General features: G+C 38.5%; 1 protein-coding gene across 1 annotated transcript in view; it reads right to left on the bottom strand.

The window, feature by feature from the left end:
* The window catches only part of SLC15A1 (solute carrier family 15 member 1), a 48387-nt gene that overhangs the window by 15824 nt on the left and 10612 nt on the right, over positions 1-21951 (bottom strand). The window contains exons 2-13 of the mRNA XM_090257969.1: positions 15903-15919; positions 15421-15502; positions 15177-15318; positions 14184-14303; positions 11873-11972; positions 11560-11650; positions 9221-9304; positions 6740-6822; positions 4000-4086; positions 3345-3434; positions 254-298; positions 64-96 (exon numbers count right to left, since the gene is read on the bottom strand). Of these exons, the coding sequence (XP_090114095.1) occupies positions 64-96; positions 254-298; positions 3345-3434; positions 4000-4086; positions 6740-6822; positions 9221-9304; positions 11560-11650; positions 11873-11972; positions 14184-14303; positions 15177-15318; positions 15421-15502; positions 15903-15919 (974 nt within the window). The remainder of the gene's footprint in view (positions 1-63; positions 97-253; positions 299-3344; positions 3435-3999; positions 4087-6739; positions 6823-9220; positions 9305-11559; positions 11651-11872; positions 11973-14183; positions 14304-15176; positions 15319-15420; positions 15503-15902; positions 15920-21951) is intronic.

The raw sequence follows: 21951 nt of genomic DNA on the forward strand, positions 1-21951 counted from the left end.
AATGTTACCATTGTCTCAAAGGTGACTTTGATCTCTGAAAGCAATTTAAATATTTTCTCTTACCTGCATCTGATCTGGCTGAATTTCAATACTTCCCTAGAAACAGGGGGAAAATGTCTCATTGATTAGTTCCCACAGATGATCAACTTGGGGTTTGAAAATGCCATGAAAGGGAAGGAGAAAGAAGGCAAAGGGGCTAAAGCAAAGGAATAGTGACAAGGACAGGTAAAATATATTGATGTCTCAAACTTACAATTTTCCCACTCATAGTTGTTGCTTGTAGTGTCCACCTTGAGCCCTTAAGAATGAATAAGCTTACTGCATCATTTGAGAGTGTGGGTTTTAAACATTTTCAAGTCAATGTTGAGTTTTTTTCCAAATCAGAAAGGAGGTCTGAAATGTTATGGGATTTACAATTTTTTTCAACATCAAGTTCATCTCCTAATTCCATTGTAATACTGGGTAAGAAGAAACAACCTGTATTTCTGCTCTACAAATTAACATAACATACAGTACCCCCACAGAGAAGGAAAACTCTGACTCCAAAAAACCTCCGCTGCCTTGCGGCATACCTCTTCAGGGGAAAGGCTAAGGGAGTAAACCCTGACAGAAAATCCGGAGCCGGAGTCCCTAAGGCGGTTTGACGTTGTAGTCAACACCGGCAACTCCTGCGGCGCACCTGAAGCCAAGCTGTATTGACTCCGTCTTTCCCTTGGATCCTTCAGCTGCGAAGAGAGGGGGGGTCTGCTGCATGGGCAACAGCAGACCCTCCATATCACCCTGCCCAGGCTCTGTAGCTTCAGCTTCACTGGAGAGGACACTCCAGCGTCATCGCAAGATGTCGATTCAACACGGGAGGAGACAGATACCGTGTCACTCCCGAGTCGGACTGCACAGCCATTCTCGGTGGTGCAGATAGACTCTTAAGAAGCTACACCATTGTCTCTCGAGACGGACGGCTGCCGAGACAGTACCCCCACCCCTCACAAGGAATCCACAAAGTACTACACTAAGATAAAGCTTTCCTCAGGAAAGGCTAAAATGCATTCCTGAGGCTTTTTGGGAAGGAAGACATTACCTGCACAGTGAAAGTAGCTTTACACCCTGAGGATATTCTATATTCACTGGCATCATAGTTTCAAGAACATTATTATTGCTAAGAACCATTTTTGACAGGCTAGGCTATCCTAGAATGTGATTCCATGAAGAGAGTGACAAATTTAAACCTTAGCAGCCTCCTTACAGTCAACCCATTTTATAGGAAAAGATGACTCAGGACTGTATAAGACTGTATGATTATTTCCATGGATGACTAAAGATGTAAATGTTTCAGTATAATCTATCAATTCCACTAGGAGGACATCATAGAAAATCATGAATGATGCCACTGTTTGAGCTCTCTTTTTTAATAGTTCATTTTTTATTCTATATATTTTCCATTAGCATTTATTGTTCAAATTCTTAATATATGTCAGTCCCTGATTACTTTATATATGTTCTCCATTTTGATCCTCAAAACCTTGCCATGGCTTATTACCATTTCAGAAGGCTTAAGGGTTTACCCTAAGTCACATAGCTAAAATGTGTTGAGTGTATTTCTAGCACAAGTCCAAATCCAGTAACGAGTTTGTATTCAACATGCAAAACTGCCTCCCTGGTCTTTAAAATGCTGTTCTAAATTCCATTCTTACAAATAAGGAGATTAATGTGTACATTAAATTTTTTTCCAAGAGATGGCTTACTCTTATAATAATCCTTCCTGCACAATAAAATTATGCATGTTTGTAATTTTTTTGAAATTCTGGTTTCTAAAAGGAATACCTTATTACTTTGACTAGTAGGCATCATAAGTTGAATTATCTAACCCTATGTTGAAGAATTCCTAGGCATGCATCTTATAGCTGTGGGAGAAAGAGCAGGCAACACGGTAATGATCAGGGTTCTAGTTCCCTGCTCTGATAAGAATGACTTTGGGGGAGTCATTTTGTATCTCTGGATAGTACTTCTAAACCAAGCATACCATTTTAGATTGGAAGATAGCAAGTCCCTGTCAGTTTAAATATTCTGTGGAGCCCATAAAAGGTAATACTGTTACAGAATGGGAGTGTCCAAAAAACCCCCGGAGCTTGCGGCTAGGGGATGGGGAAAAGGAAGCAGTTTTTAGGATGCCTTTGCGTGCCTGGGGCTAGTGGCTGGTAACTTTGTTGCACAAATGGCTTTGAAACTTCCAAGGCCCAGGAAGATGGGAGGGGTCTTGGACTGTGGGATGGTACTGAAAGAGCGGACAGAGCCTGTGTAGGGTTCTGTGAATGGTCAGAACTGGCTGCCACACCCACTGGGTCACAGGACGCAGCCAGAGATTTAAAAAGCAGCTGCAGACATTTTAGTGGGGGCTCTCGCCATGTGTTTTTGAGAAGGAGAGGAGATCCATGCGGTTTGCAGGAAGAAGGGGCTCTCTCTCCCCATGTGGATTAAAGAAGCTGAGTTCTCCATGCTGTTTTGAGAGGGAAGTACCTGCGACTTTGAGAAGGCAGTTTGCAAGGAGGCTGAGAATCCACGCAGTTCTGCATTGAAAGCTGGCAGGCACCACAACACAGTAAGACCTCCCCAATCAGAATTGAATGATTGACAGCTACCAGTAAAGCTGAACTGTGTCTAGGAAGTAGGGAAATGGTATCCCTAACTTTTCTAAAACTAGCCTGGTTTGGTAGGGGGAGGCAGAACTATGTGTTTGTGGGTGTTGTAAAGAACATAAGACTTGACAGCAGAAATCCTCAAATAATCTAAATCTATATAACTGTTAAATAAACACTTCTTTTTCTTTTCACTAAACTCTGGTATTGAGAGTTATAATTCTGGTGGTGGGCAACCGGGTCCCTAACTAAACAGCCAATGGGTTCTGTTTCAATTGGAGCAGCCCAAGGGTTCTGTTACAATACATCGGTTTACTATGATGCATCAATAGGAAAACACTTTTTCTCAGTTTTTTGTTTAGTTTTCTTTTGCTTTTCCTTTATTTCTTTTCTTTTTTTATATTTTTCTTTATTTTCAGTTTTGATTTGAAAGAGTCTCAGACACTATGCTCAAATCTTTCCTAAGGCTCCTTTACTTGATCGTATCTAATTTCTTCATCGTTTTGCAACAGAGATGTGGATGGAACCATCTAGAGTTGCTTGTTTGTTTTTTTAAAGAGACTCAATGTGAATAAGTGATCAAATAAATGAATAAAAGAGAAACTGGAAGAGAACATTTTTAAGAACTAGATATTAACTATGGCTTGGTATGTGGCAGTGGTCAAAGAATGTTTACCATACGAACATTACAAAAACACAGTTTCACATTACCTGCTGATCAAACAAGGCCCAGAACATGGGGAGTGGAATATACAGGAACATCACCCTTGTAACCATCTTAATTTGAGAGATAAGCCGTGCCTGTAGTTGGACCAGGGGAAGAACAAATCAGACTCGACTTATGTCACAGTTATCAGCAATGTTAGTTTCACTGCACTTATTTTCATCTAGAGACAACTTGGGTGGTGATTAACAGTTCCAAAAAAGTCCTACCTCAGGTTTCTTTGGAAAACCAAAACTTCCTAAGCTTTTAAAAATATGAGTGAAAAATGTCTGTTAGGAGGTAAATTACTCGAATTTATATTTAGATTTCACTAAATGTAAGTTCCACCATCACCATTTAACTCTTCTATATTCAGACTAAAGTTATGTGATCACAAGTACACATAATAATTGGCAGATTGTACCAAATGAAAATCTATGACAAGATAATATTGTTTCCTGATAAATTATATCCATTGTTTATCAACTTCTTTTCAATATAAAAAATCACATTCCCAGAGTCTAACTTAACGTGGTGATAAAGGTTCCAAAGATACAGATGTTAATCTTATCCATGAAACCTTAACAACATGAATTGCAACTGTGCATGTTCACTTTCTAAAGGAAGGTCACTGGGACCACTGAAGCAATAATGATCACTTACATCATACTTCTCTTCAGCCCAGTCCAGCCAGTGCTCCCTTTTGGGAAATTCCTTATTCCGGTGCCTAAACCTATTTTTGAGGGCAAACTGAAGAAAGGAAGAAAGAGCAAATTTCAATTAAACTCCTTTTAATGGAAAACTTGTGAGAGAAGCAAAATAGAAAATTATAAACACTAATATATATATAAATATATATATGACAATGCTAAAAGGCATGATATGCATTTACTTCTGATCTTTTACTAACTAAGAGTGTGTGAGTTTGGAGTAAACAAACTCATACTGTTACTACTCTACTCTCCAGAGAGGAGCATTGAACAGAAATATAATGTGACATTTATGTTTTCTGGTAGGCATATTAAAAAGTGAAAGGGAAACAGGTAAAATTAATTTTAAATGCATTTTCTTTAACCCAACAAACCCAAAATATGAACTTAATCAATATACTTATTTTTAAAGATTTTATTTCTTTATTCATAGAGAGGAAGGGAGGGAAGAAGTGAGGGAAAGAAGAAAGACATCGATCAGTTACATCAAAGTGAGGTTGCCTCTCATGTGCCCCCAACTGGGGACCTGGCCTGCAAGCCAGGCATATGCCCTGACTAGGGATCGAACCAGTGACTTTTCGGTTCATAGTCCAGCACTCAATCCACTGAGCCACACCAGCCATGGCTGTAATCAATATTTTAAAAATTCATAAAAAATTTTACATACTTTTTTTTTAAACCAAGTCTTTGAAATGCAGGGCATACTTTACCCTTACAGCACATTTTAATTTGAATGCTAAATTTTTATTAGAAATATTTGATCTGTATTTACATTTCATAAAATTTGTTGGAAAAACTATATTTATATACTTAAGTTGTTCCAATATACTTTAAAGTTTTTCAATAACTGAACTAAGTATTGGGTTTTAAAATCTAAAAGAACATATTATATAGAAGTATATAAGATACTATATAATTTAAATTAAGTGAAATTCAATTAAAAACTCTGTTTCCCAGTTGAACTTGCTGCATTTCAAATGTATAATAGCCACATATGGTTAATAGCTACCATATTAAATAATGAAGGTCTATAATAAATGGATTAGTTACACAAAGGACAGTGAGAACCCACTACACAGAAATGGACTTATAAAAATAAAAAGGTTATAGTTGAACACATTTTAAAATATGGTAAAAATGATTAGAAAAATATACTGACCCACTCACTCATCATAAAATTAGGGGTTTCTAAGATTCCTTGTTAGTAAGAGGCTTTTAGGAAAAGCAAAGCGCACTTAAGTAGCAAGAGAAGGTGATGGTGGGGCTGCTTGGGAACATGAATGTGACTGAAAGACAATAACTCAAAGCTGTGGGCTGATTTTGGATGCTGGGTAATATAATTCTAATGACTCTAAAGAGCTTGAAGTTGTTCTTTTGGAGTTTGAACTAAGTTGTCAATTACTTGGGAAGGAAGGATTTGGCGAGATCATTGGTAAGATCCCCTTCTGGCTTTGAAAACATTTTGTGAAGGGGATCAACCTAATTAATGTTAGAGGAAAGTACAAAAGGAAAAAAATAAATAGCTGAAAGGAAAGATGATGTTTTTGATCCTGAGAGAACACATTTATTTCATGAAGTGCGCAAATGTAATTTAATCCAATAAACCCAGGCAAAGGGAGAGTAAATGATCTAACATTTACTTTAAGGCTGCCTTCACATACAAAAAATCATCCACACACATTTTTTTTTCTTACAAATAAGTGACACATTTGCCCCTGATTACACAATGTATGCATATTCATTAAAAACATGGGGAAAAAATAGGGGGAATGAAGTTATTTGACTCCATTATTTAAAGATTCCTACATTTAACTTTTATTTCCTGATTTTAAGTTTGCCTGTATGTACATATGCCATGTAGATGTATATGGAGGAATCCATATTCTGCATGTCTCTATCACCAGATAGTCTTTGAAGACAAGACTTCTGATGGCTGCATACTACGGCATAGAACTGCTGTAAGTGAGGTGTTGTTCTCCCATTATCAGCAACTTGGAGGACTTAAATTTTTGCTGTTGTAAATATTTGTTTTATGTTGTTTTGGTATTGCAAATATTACACTGATAATCTTCAAATGTGAATTTGTGTTCATTTTTAAAAGCTATTTTTTTAGCCCTGATTCCTGAAAGTAGGATGACTGACACTTTCTGTGCCTCAGACTCCTAATGCACAGCAGCACTCCCCCTCATTTTTGTTTCTCTGCTCCCCAACAAAGGGCAGACTTTGTTTACCATTTTGATAGGTGAAGAGTCACTTTGGTTTGATTCAAGTTGATCACTGATCTTACAAGTTCCAGAGTCATTGCTATCCCTCCCTTTCTGAGTTCTGTTGTATCCTTTTCCATGTGGTGAGTTTTATAAGAAACATCAATTTATCAAAATACAGGGGTGGGCAAAAGTAGGTTTGTGGTTGTGAGTAGGAAAAACAGTTTATTCTTATATTATAATTTATTTATTTATTATTGTATTATTTATTTGTATTGTCTTATTGTTATTTCATATCCTTACTTGTGATTTACCATTTGGGTAATGATCGCTGGTAATATAACCTACTTTTTCCCAGCCCTGTAGTAAAGAACACCAACAAAATGCTTAAAGGAAAAGTCAACACTTCATTAAATTTTAATTTGGAGGAGGTGGAAGGTTCTGGGTTGTGTAAAATTACCATCAAGAGAGAGCTTCTGAGATACTTACACCAATACACTTGACTACTTTAGCCATGATGTTTCCCTGGGGCTGGAACTTCTTGTACATTCTACTGCCAATGACAAATACAACTGGACAGGGCAAAAGAAGATGTGTTAACAGGGTGTTGTCAGAACTACTTGTGAACTAGAAGATGTGCTTTTATTTGAGTTTTAACTGTATTTCGGATATTCTAGGATTACTTGTAGAATGGGTTCACCTACATACCTCCCAGTTTCAAAAATGCTTTTGGTTCTAACAATCACAGGAGCTTCTGAGTAATGTTGTATTTGTGTTTTCACATATAAATAATGAGGTCTACTACAACCTCCTTCCCAGAACTTGGGGCAGCTCAAAGACACTTAGTATGGCTATTTAGGCACAAATTCTATCACTGTGTAAAGGGAGAAAAAAGGAACAAGTGCATTCACATAATAAATTAATACATTACTCAATAAAGACAAAAACCAGCTTTATTTTTCCAGTTGCAATGACACGTAAAAGTTTTTTTTTTTTTTTTTAAATCTTCAGAAAAAATACGAACTAATATGCTGAAACTTTTATTTAATCAAATATGACAAAATTTACTCTCTGGTCATGGCCCAGAAACACAGCTACAGTTTTAAACAAGTAAAAGCACCTATAAAAGGAGGCGATTCTTCCATTAACCCTCCTAGTAAAGACATACTGTGAAAAAAACTTAGGAAAAAATTTCTGAAAAAATCTCTGAAAACACAATTCCTGTACCTGAATTTCTGATGATCCAATACCAGAATTCAAAAATTTTAAAACACCAATGAATTGTCTGAATTAGGTTTTTTCCCCTTGATTAAGAGAGGGCTTGAGATTTTGATATGTGCTAATTCTCAAGCATATCTCCAAGTATGTGCCTATATTATAGATGGTCTTTATAGTTGAATAAAGGGGAGTTTACTTGTATTCTTGCCCAATGCCAATTGTCCTCAGTCCAGACTTGGATGGTAGAGGTGCCTAGTAAATTGAGTGTATATTTTTTTGCTAACTAATATTCTAACCTTTAAGCTTTTGATTAACTAATTCAAGCATAAAATTGCTTCAGATAGAAACTTCTAGAGTTGGTGTTGATACACAGGATTTGGCTTGTTCTCAATTCTTCCATAAGAAAAAGCATAATCGTTGATATAAGGACTCATACAGGCTAAATGACTACTTACCTAATGCCAACTTAATACAATGTCCAGCCTCAAACAACATTTTTGAAATCCTCTGTATCTCCATTTCCTTACCCATAATTAGAGAAAAGAAGGCATATATGACCCTTTTAGGGAAGTAGTTAGACAATTAGGGAAGAAAATGGACATATACAAAGAGGAGAATGCTGAGCTCTTGCATAAATGTATGGAAAAAGCTAAATTTCTACATGATCAAAAGACATTAAAAAGGTGCATACTTGATACTATTAGGGATTGAAAAGACTATCAGAGAAAGTGAATAGTGCTGATTGCTACCTCTTTGAGTGGGAGAAGCAGCTATGAAGGCTTGAGATGTTAAATTGGGCACTGTTTCCTTCTTATACTATTGTTATGGTTGAAGTCCTTAAGCCCAGGATTTCAGAATGTGACAATCAAGGTAAGATGAGGTCATTCTGGTGGCCCTACTCTAATAGGACTGGTAGCCCTATAAAAAGAGGACATTTGGACACAAATGTGCACACAGAGGGAAGAGCATGGGCAGACTGACATGATGCTGCCACAAGCCAGGGTGCTACAAGGGGGAGAGAAGCCTGGAAGAGATCATTCCCAGGGTCTTGAGTGGGAGCATGACCCTTCTGACACATTGATCTTGGACTTACAGCCTCCAGAACTGTGAGACAATAAATTTCTGTTGGTGAGGCCATTCAGTCTGTGGTATTTTGTTATGGTAGTCCTAGAAAATGAAGGTCTCTACCATCTCTCACGCTAGATTGTTCCATGTAGAAATCTCTTTAGACTTCTTTAAAAGCCAGTGCCAAGAACTCATGTGCAAACGAATGCATCTAATATAAACATATATCCTTCCTAGAGGGAAGATATTATAGTAGAAACATTTTGAGATGATACTTTATAGAAATACAGATGGTTTTGGAGATATTTAAATAATTAGACTAGGTTGCCATGTCTTCCAGTTGTAGATGGTCACATGTTAATAAGAAGAAAAGGTTTCAGTTATAGGTTCAACTAGTCTAGCATATTCTAGCATCTTAATCTTAACCTGCCTAAATAGTATCAAACCTTTAGATGTTCAACTCAGTTGATCCCTTTTCCTGTAAAGACTTCTTTGATCTTATTCCCTCTGGAAAACGCTAATTCTACTTTCTTTGAATTCTCAGAGCATGTTTAACATGGGATGGCAATTCTTCAACTACTTATTATTACAATTTGTTACATGAACTTTTAAAAATTGGTCACAATAATTAATGTGAGGGCCTGATCTGATCATAGGATTGTATTAATTCAACTCGTTTCTACTTACTCAGAGCAACAGCCATGAGAGCAGCAGGAACCCCAAATGCTAGTGGGTAACAGGCTTGCTTGCTATGAATCCCACATTCTTGAACTGGGAAGAAATTACAAGATTAAAATTCATTATGGCATTGATAATGCTCATCTAGTTCCCATTTTCAAAAAATCTCTAGGTGGTTATTATGTATTAGTTTTCACTTAATGTTTCAGTCTTATGTATTTACCTTACTGATACAGCAGGGAAATTGCTGAGTAGCTTTATTAGATCAGCTCATACAGGGTGGGCCAAGGACATTGAAATGCTGGCACCCCATGACAGGTGGCCATGCCTGGGAAGGGGTTAACTGCTAGGAGCAAAGAAAATATTGCCTTGGAACTTTTGAGATGACCCTTAACATACTATAATCATGTGCTTCCTCCTTTTTAATAGGATTGTGTTTTTCCTGTCTTTTTGCCTGACCACTTCAGGTACAGGAAATTATGGGGCCATTTCAGGATTTGAGCTCTCTCTAATTAAGTGGATCCTGATTGTCATGTTTTCTACTTATTTCCCTGGATATTTTGATGGTCTGTATTGGCTCTGGTGGGTGTTCCTGGTTTTAGGCTTTCTCCTTTTCTCAGAAGATTTGTCAATTATGATGCCAGAAACTTTCTCTCATTTGCTTTGCTTATCTTTGTGTGGCCTGTTCAATTCTTTGTTTGTGACCACCAAGAGCCTGGATCCCATCTCCAGCTGCAACAATTTCACAGCTGAGCAAAGGAGCTTTATAATGGAAAGAGCAGGAGATGGAGACTAGTCTAATCTCAGCCCCTAGGTAGATGTCTGATACTGGCTAAGACAAAATCAGTTCTTATGTCCCATGGGCTTTCTTAGTCGGGGAGATAAAAATGAAAAGAATACTCAGTAAATAAAATCAAAAGTGGCTTGGAAAATCATGGTTGCATGTTCCTAAATTCATGCCAATTTGAAAACAATAAGATGACCCAGGGCAGAGGTCAAACAAACTTTCTGTGAGTAGCCAGAGAGTAAATATCTCAGGCTTTGTGGGTCATTTAGTCTTCATCCCAACTACTCATTCCTGCTTTTGTAGGGTGAAAGCAGCCATAGATAATATACAAATGGCTGGTCTTTTCTACATTTCTGGATTTGGCCCATGAGCCATAGTTTTTCTACCCCTGACTAAGGATCTATTTTAACTCTGAAATCCTAGGATAGGTATAAAACAAATTAAGACTTTTAGAAGGGGCAACAGAGTATTCTGGAAATCCTTTTAATGGAATGCTGGCACCTCCAGGAATTTGATTCTAAAGGCTTTTTAACTTTGTCTTTGACTAGCGATTTCATAATTCTGTAGAGAAAGAAGTTAACTAGTAGAAAACCAATAGTCATGCAATGTTTTCTGTTCATGGCAATGCAAATAAATAAATCCCTATTAGTCAAATCCCTATTTGAACAGACTACTATCCAGTTCCCTCATTAATTAATAACTTATATAAAATATTTGTCACATGCTCATTTCATATTTGTGTGAGTCATGATTTTGCCTTTAAAAAAGTTATCTTTTAAGATGTTCTATAAGTCAAACATGCATAGTAGATATTCTAGTAGGTGGAGAGGTGGGGGAGGTGAGGGGACATAAGAATAAAAACTACTAAATTTTTATACAAAACAAGCTGAAATGTGGTTTAAGTATCATCTCCAAACTACTAGTCTATGCAGATATTCAGAAATCGCCACAAAATATTTTATTTCACAATTTAACATGATTCAGTGTGCATATCATAATCTTGTTTTGTCTAATTTGTCCACAAATATTCCCTGCATGTGGGAAATTCACAAACTCTCATTGGATCGTTAGCAAGCACAAAAATCTGACTGGTGTTGCCAGTTGCTGTCTCACCCTCTTTCTTTGGCAGTTCTTTTTGAATTATGTGAGATGATAGAAAAGCAAAGAATAAGACCTTGCACACAAAATTCTTCCTAATTCACTGAACATCACTGGGGAGCAAAGATTGAAGGCAAAATGTGTGGTTTCCACAGCTTCTCCTGTCTTATCTTTTACCATGAATAAGGACTTTGCATTAGTAATAATTTAGAAAAACTGACTGGTATGCTAAAGATGTCATAGATTCTTCAGTAGTCATTAGGATAAGGGATTCAAATAAGATTGAAAGGAGGTAAAACTTGAAAGAAAAGAAGCTCATATTCTGGATTTCAATGTGTGTCTGGTAGCTGAAGTACAATGGGAGACTAGAGGGACAAAACAAACAAAGCAAGGACTTAAACATTTCACCTTTCTCCTCACAATTAAAAAAAGGAAAACAGAAGTCCCCCTCTGATATTTTTACCTCTGAGAATGGGAGTGATGATAGTAGAAAGCAAACTTCCAGCATTAATGGCCAAATAAAAGATGGAAAAAAATCGGTTTCTTTGTTTTTCCTATAATAAAAAGGATAAAGTTAAAGTATAATGGCTTTGGCTATATATCAATTAATCAAATGTAGCTGATGGCCTGATCTTACTTCTTAGATTTGGTCAGTATCTCACTTTCAAGTCTACTTGAAAAGAATCCAGTGGAGTACAGAATTTGTGTCAGGGGAATTCGATTCCTACAGGTTTATAGTTCATTTATGCAGTTTCTGTGAAGGTACATGCTCTTACCTGGCCCTCTTCAAACTGATCTCCACCAAATGCAGACACACAGGGCTTGATTCCTCCAGTACCAAGAGCTATCAGGGCCAGGCCGATCATGGACAGACCCCTAGAGAAAAAAAAGGGGGTAAGGGTTATTGTCAAAATGGGAGATCCTTAAAAGTAGGAGCCTCCTGTTTCCTAATTTCCCTTTGAGGACCAGGTGCAGCAGTAAACGCAGAGAAGGCATGAAACCTATATGAGAAGAAAATGCGCAGACATGCAGTCTTGACAGGTGAATGGAATTCGATCTCACGAACCTTTAAGTTTATACTACTATCTAATACTTTACTAGCTAGAAACTTTAAAGTAATAGCTTGAATACTGAACAAGAATTTTTTTATAGAGTTCTTTTGAAGCCTTATCATTTTCAGTAAAAAAATAAGTGAAATGCTTAAGCATTGTCTCTAGTATGATCTTAATAGACTCATAACAGTCATTAAAAACATTATTTAATTGCAAAGCAGAATATCAAGTTATTTAGTATAATCTTGTTTACTGAAGACTAGAAAAAAATAGAGCAAAAGATTTACTGTCATAATCTTTTACAGTATTAAAAATATTATTTATAATAATTAGAAGGGATAATGGTTATTTATTTTTATTTAGTATAAAAGGTTATCTATAAGTGTTTTACTTTCTGAATTGAAAAGAAAAATCACTCATAGAATTTACCAACCCTCATTTTGTAGTTTCATTGAATTATAGTAGGTACTACAAATTTTAGATTTTATGAATGCTTTTTTCATATCTTCCTGGTTGGTATGTTGCTTTAAAATGCTAAAAAACATTTTATGAAACAGATAAAGTCAAGAAAGATACTGTAAATAAAAAGAAATTCTTTTAAAAATCATGTTTGCGTTTCTGAATTAGCTGGTCAAAGAATCTCTTTCATTACTTGCTTCTTAATACAACTTAAGTGCTGTCATTTTAAGCATTTTTCTTTTAATTTCAGAGAGAGAGAGGAAAGGAGAGAGAAAAAGAGAGAAAAACATCAATGTGAGAGAGAAACATCGACTGGTTGCCTCCTGTTGCCTCCTGTACATGCCCCAACCAGGGACTGAGCCCGGGAATCAAATCTTCCACCTTTCAGTTTACGGAACAACACTCTAGCCAACTGAGCCACACTGTCCAGGGCTGTCCCTCTAAAGATTTTAGAAGACAACAAAAACATGGCTAGTTGAATACAGTATACCATGCACTCCTGTGAGAATTGCAGGTATCTTTTAATACTAACTCCATGAAATGAAACAAGTAGCTAAGCTTTCTTGAGTACTTCTCACTTGCCAGACAATGTCCCAGGTGCTCTAACTGGATCAACACACAACAGTCTTAGATGAGGTAGGTGCTATTATAAATAAGGAGATGTAGGCACAGAGGTTAGGAAACTTGCTTGAGATCATACAGCTAGTAAGGGGCACAGTCAGATTTTGAACCCACATAGCTGGGCTCCAGAGTTAATGTTCTTAATCAATACTGTAGATTAGAAAATTGAGGCACAGAGAAGATAAGTTGCCTCAGGTCTGGGAGTGAAATACTGAAAGTCTGAGGTGCCAAGCTGAGCTAATAACCACTCCCCTAGACCAACACAGTTCCTTACGGGCACCAAGGAACCTAGTCTGGACAGCAATCTTACGAACAAACCAGAAACACAGGGACTGCAGATATAAATTTAAATTTTAATTATATTTTCCCAACTGATAAATGGTTTACTTAAAGACCAAGGAACTGAAGCACAGGAACAGGAAACAAAATAAATCTTTGTAATGTATCTACTAGATGAGACTGCAGTGAAGGGAAATTAATCTCACGGAGGAGCATTTGTCAATAGTAGTTTCCATCAAGGGCTCAGAACAAAGGGCTCAAACAAATATTTATGAAATTGAATTACTGAAAGCTCAGCAAAAGTGTAGTATAAGACAGAAAACCAAAGGTACAGAGTCTTGAGGAAACCTGGCACAATTAAAAATCAAGGTCAGTGGGAATTATGTCCCTCTAGGGAAGATCAAAACTAACTCAAGTATCCTATGCATTGACCATGGGAGATGTATTCCGGACAGCAAGCCTTCGAGTTAGCAATGACTCCAGGTAATTGTTAAGATGGTGACATACTGAAGACCCAACTCTTAGTCAATTAAATGGCTTTCTCTATACCACTGATGAGGGAGTCAAGGCCTCCTTACACTTACAGTGAAGTTCAAGGGAAAAGATTAAAAATTCTAGCATCAGATAAGCAACCAGTGGGAGCGTGGGGGTAGGGCAGCAGGTAACATCAACTTACACATGTACAGAAATGTTGTCAGGGGTTCCATTGTGGTCGAAGTCTGAGAGGTCATTAATGGAACTTACTGCGGTGACTGCCTGTCCAATTGTGTAGACAATGGATAGTGATACAATTGTCCTGTGTTTCAAGGGGTTGAGAAAATCCACATTAATTGTACAATCTACTTTTTATTCCACTACAGAAAGGTCCCCTACCTTAAACTTCCAAGAGACCAATAACAAATACATGTTTCTCAAACTTGAGTAAAACTGGTAGCTCTTAGAAAGGTAACCTGCTGAAGAATTTGTTGCCCAGCCCACAAATGCAGAGCAAAGTTTTGGCTGGGGGTGCCAGGGCAAGGAGAAAATCCATTTTATCTTTGAACTCTTTGAAAGACTCAGTGCTTTGTTTAATCTAACTATTGGAATCAGTACTTAAAAGTTAAGACAATGATACTTAATTTATGCCTGGTAACAACATTTGGCCCAGAGTGGACCATTAGTTATTTATGTATTAAATTAAATTAATTTGAGATAGTGAATTTTCCTGTTGCTGCCCACATCAGGTCTTTGGCCTCCACTTCCTTGCTTATTAACTCCTAGGAACTTCCTGATAACCTGCTACTGAGTACACTTCTGAAGGACTGGGTGAGTGTCACATGTCCTCTCTGCCCATGGAGCAGTGTGAGCCTTTTGGCATCTGGGATATAAATTAGGGATCTTCCTTAACTCAGTGCCTCACACATCATTAATGATAGACAGTATTCCTGCTGCTATTTCAAGATGAGACAAAGATGTTATCCCTGTTTGAAGGAGGAAAAAAGAACCTACCAATGCTATTTACATTCACTGCTAAATGCCAGGCACTGTGCCAGGTTTTAGGGGTATGATGATGAGCTGAAACAAGGTTTTATGTTCCTGATTCTTTGCACTCAGAGTCCATCACCTCAAATCTCAAAGCTAATAAATATTTTTTGGTTTGTTTGTGAACAAGAAAGTTGCAACAACTCACTTGAACTTTCCCAGCCAGGAGTCCGCAATGAGAGCACCGAGAATTGGTGTCAGATAGCAGAGAGCAACAAACGAGTGGTAGATTGCAGTGGACAGATCGTCATCCCAGCCAATGAACCGTGTGAAGTACAGAATCAGGAGTGCTTTCCACAGAGGGCAGGGGGAGGGGGAGGGAAATATGGTTAGGAGTGGCGGTCATAACTGGCCTTCTTCATGCAAAGGGGTAGGATGTAAAAAATAGTTACCTTTCATGCCATAGTAGGAAAATCTTTCACAGAACTCATTGATCACGATGAAGAAGATACTCAGGGGATACCCAAAGCAACTCTGACAAAAAGAAACAGTCTAGGTTTAAAATATGCTCCTCATTGGCCCATATTCACAAATGAGTATTAATGGCATGAAAAGTAGCTTATGCCTATTTAGTAACTTGTCACTGATTATCTAGAGGTAGAATATGGGATTTTAACATTTCCATTCCCTTATATTCCACAAAGATGACAATGAAATGAAGCATCTAGTTTTACTGTTAGTCTGAGAAGGGCTATACATAACATTTCTTAAAGAGAAGGAACATCACACAGAAACTCAGGATTGTCCTCTCTTTCATGTTAGATGCATGATACACATTTGTTATGTGAATGAAGCACAAATATGAACATTTAGGAGCAAAACAGACTAAAGTTTATAAGATGAAGACAAATAGAAAAGAAAAAAGAACACTTACCTGTGGTTTGGACAATCCTGAAAGAAAAACAAAGGTACTACTATTAAAGTCAAGTAACTAACATACTTTTTGTTGAAGCTAAACCCAGACCCTCTGACCTTTCTTGGCAGTCAGATGTGTTGTCTGGAGTCCAGGGGTCTCCAGTACTCGGGCCACTGACTGGTATCAGTCCCTGGCTTGTTAGGAACCTGGCTGCACAGCAGGAGGTGAGCTTGTATTACCTCCTGAGCTCTGCCTCCTGTCTCCCCCTCTCTCTGTCCCCCCTTACCCAATCTGTGGAAAAATTGTCTTCCACAAAACAGGTCCCTGGTGCCAAAAAGGCTGGGGACTGCTGGGACTTCCTATGGCTCCGGCCTTCTCCAGGATCCCAGCCCTAAGCCATGTATCTTATCCAGAGCAGGGCTTGGCACCTGCACTTCCTTTTAATGAGCTCTAGGTGATTCTCAAGTGCAGTCAGAGAACCAGAGGCACAGAGAATGGCCAAAAACCATTTACTTCTTAAAACATTTCAAAGGCTGCCTATTCCTCATAGAATAAAATACAAACTTTTAAAATATGCTTATTGATTATGCTGTTACAGTTGTCCCAATTTCTTTCCCCTTTGCTCCCCTCCACCCAGTGACCCCTCTCTCTCCCGTTGTCCCCTCCCCTTAGTCCATATAGTTTTTTTCAACATCTTCCTATCTACTCCACTCCCTCCTACTATGCTTCTTAATTCCTGTACCATCTCCCTTCCTTTCCCCTCCTCCCCCTCCTCGCTGACCTCCCCTCGAAATGATCCCCATACCTATAATTCTTTTCCCACTCTCGTTGCCTACTTAGCTTGCCTTTTTTTGATTCCCTAACTTCTGTTGTTGGTTGTTGTGATACAGTTTTCATTTTAACATTCATATTTTTGACCCTCTTTCTCCTAAATAAGTCCCTTTAACATTTCATATAACAGTGGTTTGGATCTGATGAACTCCTTCAGTTTTACTTTGTCTTGGAAGCACTTTCTCTGCCCCTCCATTCTGAATGACAGCTTCGCTGAATAGAGTAATCGTGGTTGTAAGTTTTTGCTTTTCATTACTTTGAATATTTCTTGTCAGTCTCTTCTTGTGTGCAGAGTTTCTGTTGAAAAATCAGCTGATAGTCTTATTGGGAACCCTTTGTATGTAATTCTCTTCTTCTCTCTTGCTGCTTTTAAGATTCTTTATTCTTAATTTTTGACAGTTTAATTATAATGTGTCTTGGTGTGGTTCTCCCTGGGTCCAGTTTTTTTGGAAATCTCTGTGCTTCCTGGATCTGTAGGTCTATTTCTTTCCCCAAGTTAGAGAAGTTCTGCTTCATTATTTTTTTCACTTAATTTTTCAGTTTCTAGTTCTTCTTCTTCACCTACTGGCAACCCTATGATTCGGATGTTGGCCCGCTTATAGCTGTCCCATAGGTTTCTGAGCCTCTCCTCATTTTCCTCACTTTTCGTTTCCTCTTTCTGTACTGGTTGACTATTTGTTCCTTCCCTATGTTCCCATTTGTTGATTTATTCCCTGGTTTTCTTGCCCTCACCACTAATTCCGTATGTGTTTTTGTTCATTTCAGCAGGACTAGCCTTCATTCCTTCCCCATAGTGTTTAAGATCTACTGTAGGTCTGTAAGCATTCATATAACCAAAGCTCTGAACTGTGCCTCAGAAAGATTTCCTATCTGCTGCTTTGTTAGGTTAGATATTTGCTGTCTGGTCAGCTGCGTCACTGGGATCTCTATCATGATCTGTGCCATCCTGACCATTTTGTGTTTACCTTTGATTCCTGGGTGGGGCTGTCACACCTCCTACGCTATAGGCGGCGGAGCCCCATGCACTCGTCACTACCAGTCCACCCTTCTCATCACACTGTGGCGTTTTGTGTGGGGGCAGGTGTCCAAGATGGATTCCTGCTATTCACTCTCCGCTGAGAGACTGGGAGCCTCCTCCTCCAACCCCATCCTCTCTGGTCCTCACAGTCCAAGGCAATGGGGGCCTGCCTTCCCTGGCGTTGAAATCGCAAGCTGAAGGGTTTGGTCTGCAGCTGGGGGGTCTCCCCAGGTGCTTCTCGCTCCCCTTAAATATGGGTGTCTGTGCTTACTGCCGTCCTGCTACCGCCAGCACAGCTTGACCCTTCTTCCCTGGCTTCACCCCTCCTACCCATCCAGACAAGCACCACTTCTTTATAACTTCATACATTGGACTTCCATGTAGCCTTATTTTCTGGAACTTCTGGTTATTTCTGTTTTTGCGGTAGTTGTATTCCTTCTTTGTTGTGGAGGGAGACAGAGCATGTCAGTCTAGGCCTCCATTTGGCCGAAAGTCCTAAAATTCAAACTTTCAACATGTTCTTTACTATCGCACAAGGTCAGTGGATTTGGTGAGTATTAAATAATGGAATTATTCAACCACCATTCCTGTTACCTGGGCCCACTCTCCTTCCAGCCCCTTCCCAATGCATAGACGGCTCTCATGGTACCCAAACTCTTGTTCACTGAACATGTTGTGCACCCAGCCAAAGCCCATAATGCAGAAGACAGCAAATCCTCTGCCGGGAATGCTCCTTTTATGCCCTCCTTCCTTTCATGAAGCCTCCTCTGTTACCACAGTGCAATGACAGTTTATATTTTTGCCTCCTCTTTAGTGGAAGAATCATGTGCTAGCCATCTCCACATCTTTTTCAATACCTACCAGACCAGGGCCTATTACTAGAAGAGTAAAAATATAAAAGATGAGAATCCAAATGAGCTGGTACAAACCAAGTGCCACTATCTTATAAACTTAGTGTCTTTCATCCTCACTGTCCAGCCCCTGCTCTTCTGTCTGCTTTGAATTCTGACAAGAGTTGAAGCACTGTCTTGTCTCAAGTCTTAACATTTCCTCGTGCTACTTCCTATACTACCACATTGCCCAGTACTTATCAGTGGCTGTTACATGCTAGACTCCTTTCCATGGGAAATCATCTCGCTCCCTCTCTACAGCCCCCATAGACCACATCTTAGAGTTCTTTGTTGTTAGGGTCCCCTGAGCCCCCCACCCCACTTCTATTAAGAATCAGTGACCCCACAGCAGTGGTTCTCAAACTGGAATGTGCCTCAGCATGACACCAAGCGCTTATGAGAACTAGTTGCTGGGCTCTATGCCCAGAGTTGCTCTCTCTGTAGGTCTGAGGTGGCCCCTTGAGTCTGCATTTCTGACAAGTTCTAAGGTGATGTTGATATCCTGGTCCAGGAACCACACTTTGAGGACCACAGGCAGGCTGGGTTGTTGAACTGCCTGATTGTTCTATGTAGATACGTAAGTTTTATCACTTCCCTGGCCCTAAGACCAGAGAGACCCCTCTGTGCCATTTCAGAGCAGAAACTGACTACAGAAGCTGGACAGCATGTGGAAGTCTCCACCAAGGCTTCCCACCTCAAACTCTTACATGGTTCCCCATTCAGGGCCCTTACTCTTGGATCTATTATGTGCAAATCCAGGGTCCCATCCTACAATAAACAAAACTGAAACCCTGCCTGAGCAGCTCCATTCTTGGCCCAGTCCCATGTGGTCTTCCAGGTCTCCACTCACTTCTCTGGTGGGGCTCTACTTGCTGATTCTGGTCATGCTTTGCTGTGAGTATTTGCACTTCTCAGCTCAGCATGGCCCATGGCTTCACACCAGGTAGTCTCACTTTGGCCCATTTAAGAACAGTGATGCTATTTTAGTCCTTGATCTGAAGGAAAGAAATAAAATGTCTTGATCTCACAGGGCTTTTATTCTGAACTCTTCTTGCCTATAAAAGTTCTGGAGGGAGATTCCTCAACACTAAAAGACTTGTTTTCTCCCCAGTTAGACTTCCTTGTGGGGATGGGCTGCTTTGAGGGGCATCATGTGAAGAATGCAGGCCTAGACCTTGCAATGGACCCTTTCTAGAAAAATAGGAGGGAGGTATGAACACTCAAACTCAACTGAGATAGCCTGGAACTTCACTGCAATCATATCTTTTGCGTATTTCTCAGAATTTTGGTTTTCAAGGAAAGACTTTGCCTGACCAGGGTAGCATCTATATACATCCCTCTCTATATCACGGTTCACTTATTGTGACATCACTGTATTGCGGGATTTTAAAAAATATTATATTTAAGTATTTATCACGGATTTTTTTGTTATATCGCAGGATTTTGTGGTACTGTATACATATACTGTTAAAGTTACGTAGGTTTAAGAGTGTAGAATATGTTTAAGAACATAGTGTTTATAAAAGTGAGGAAAAGGATAAATAATAAGGGAGTGGGAAAGGTTAATAAGGGATTGGGAACAGTTTATAAGTGTGTGGGAAGGGTTTATAAAGCCTTAAAATATATATAAATACTAAAATAAATGTAAGGTTCCTATTTCGTGGATTTTCACCTATCGCGGGGGGTGGGGTTTTAGAATGTAATACCTGTGATAAGTGAGGGGAGTACTGTATATATATATTTTTGCTAAATATTATTTAACACTCATTATTTGTTAAATAACAATGGCAAAGGTTTTGTTTAGTTCAAACAAAATAGGGTTATAGAAAAGAGAGCAAAAGAATCAGAGAACTTCTGTCTTGTTATAACCATCCCACCCAGAACTACATTATGAAAAATGATATTTCTAAGCTCACTCAAAAGAAAATCTGAGTACCCAGCATCACTCAGGAAGTTTATTTTCTGACAGGTGTACTTTTATTTATTTTATTTTTATTTTATTTTTTAAAGCAAATCTTTTTTTAAATTTTATTTTTTATTGTTTTTCTGTTACAATTGTCTCACTTTTTCCCTCATTGCTACCCCCCACCCAGCCCACCCCTTCTCCCACAGTCCATCCTGACCCCATTGTCCATGTTCATGGGTTATTTCTATTAATTCCTTTGCTAAACCCTTCCCCTATTTACCCCCTTCTTTCCCTCCCCCTGATAAATATTACTCTGTTCCTTGTTTAATTTTGTTCATTTGTTTGTGTTGTTCATTAGTCTCCTGTATTGGGTGATAGCATATGGTGTTTTTCCTTCATTGCCTGGCTTATTTCGCTAAGCATAATTCTCTCTAGTTCCATCCATGTTGTCTCAAATGGCAGGAGTTCCGTCTTTCTTTCTGCTGCATAGTACTCCATTGTGTAAATGTATGACAGTTTTTAACCCACTCATCTACAGATGGGCACTTGAGTTGTTTCCAGTACCTGACTATTGTAAACAGCACTACTATCAACATAGGGGTGTATAAGTTCTTTTGAATTGAGGTCTCAGGATTCTTTGGGTATAATCCTAAGCAGTGGAATCGCTGGTTCAAAAAGAAGTTCCATTTTTAGCTGACAGGTGTACTTTTGAAAGGTATACATTGCAGGGCAGAGGTTGCTAAACTCTTCTTCTGCAGAATTCAGAGCTAGTTACTGGATGTAATATTGTAGTCAGCATTTTTTAATCTTAATACACCTGTGTCAACAGGATTGCTATCTTAGAAAGCAGAAGTAGTGCTTATGTTGAGCCTTAAATCTGAACTCAAATTTCAACTGTCACAAAAGTCTGTTTATTTTGGTACAATTGTGTCTGTTCTTGGTATTCTGAGAGTAAATCTAATCAGCATATTGGAGTGGTCAGATGTTTCTAGCATCATTCATGGGTTGCTTGGATTTAACTACTGATCTGAGTAAAGCGGTTTAGAATCAAATTTGCCATGGAGCTAGTTTAGCCAGTACCAGGTACCTAGCAATCACCGAATCAGTGATGGGTATTACTGTTATTCTAAGCCTAGCAATGCTGTGGTCTTTCTTTTGACTAAAGAATTTAATTAAGTAAACGCACATTATAAATTTCTATGATTACTGACTTGGGGGGAATAGCAGGAAAAAACAAGAAAGACAGTCTATTCTCATTACTTAATGAAATCTCCCATTTAGGTGACTATTTCCTACTATCTAACAAAATACAATTCATATTTTAAACCATTTAGGAATGGAAACCCGAAGTTTAATGGTTCATTACCTAGAAATTAGGAACTCCTTCAGCACCATGATGGGTTTAAAGAGTGCATTTCTAGT

The sequence above is a fragment of the Furipterus horrens genome, unplaced genomic scaffold (assembly GCF_987537825.1).
Source record: "Furipterus horrens unplaced genomic scaffold, mFurHor1.1.pri manual_scaffold_12, whole genome shotgun sequence".
Lineage (NCBI taxonomy): Eukaryota > Metazoa > Chordata > Mammalia > Chiroptera > Furipteridae > Furipterus > Furipterus horrens.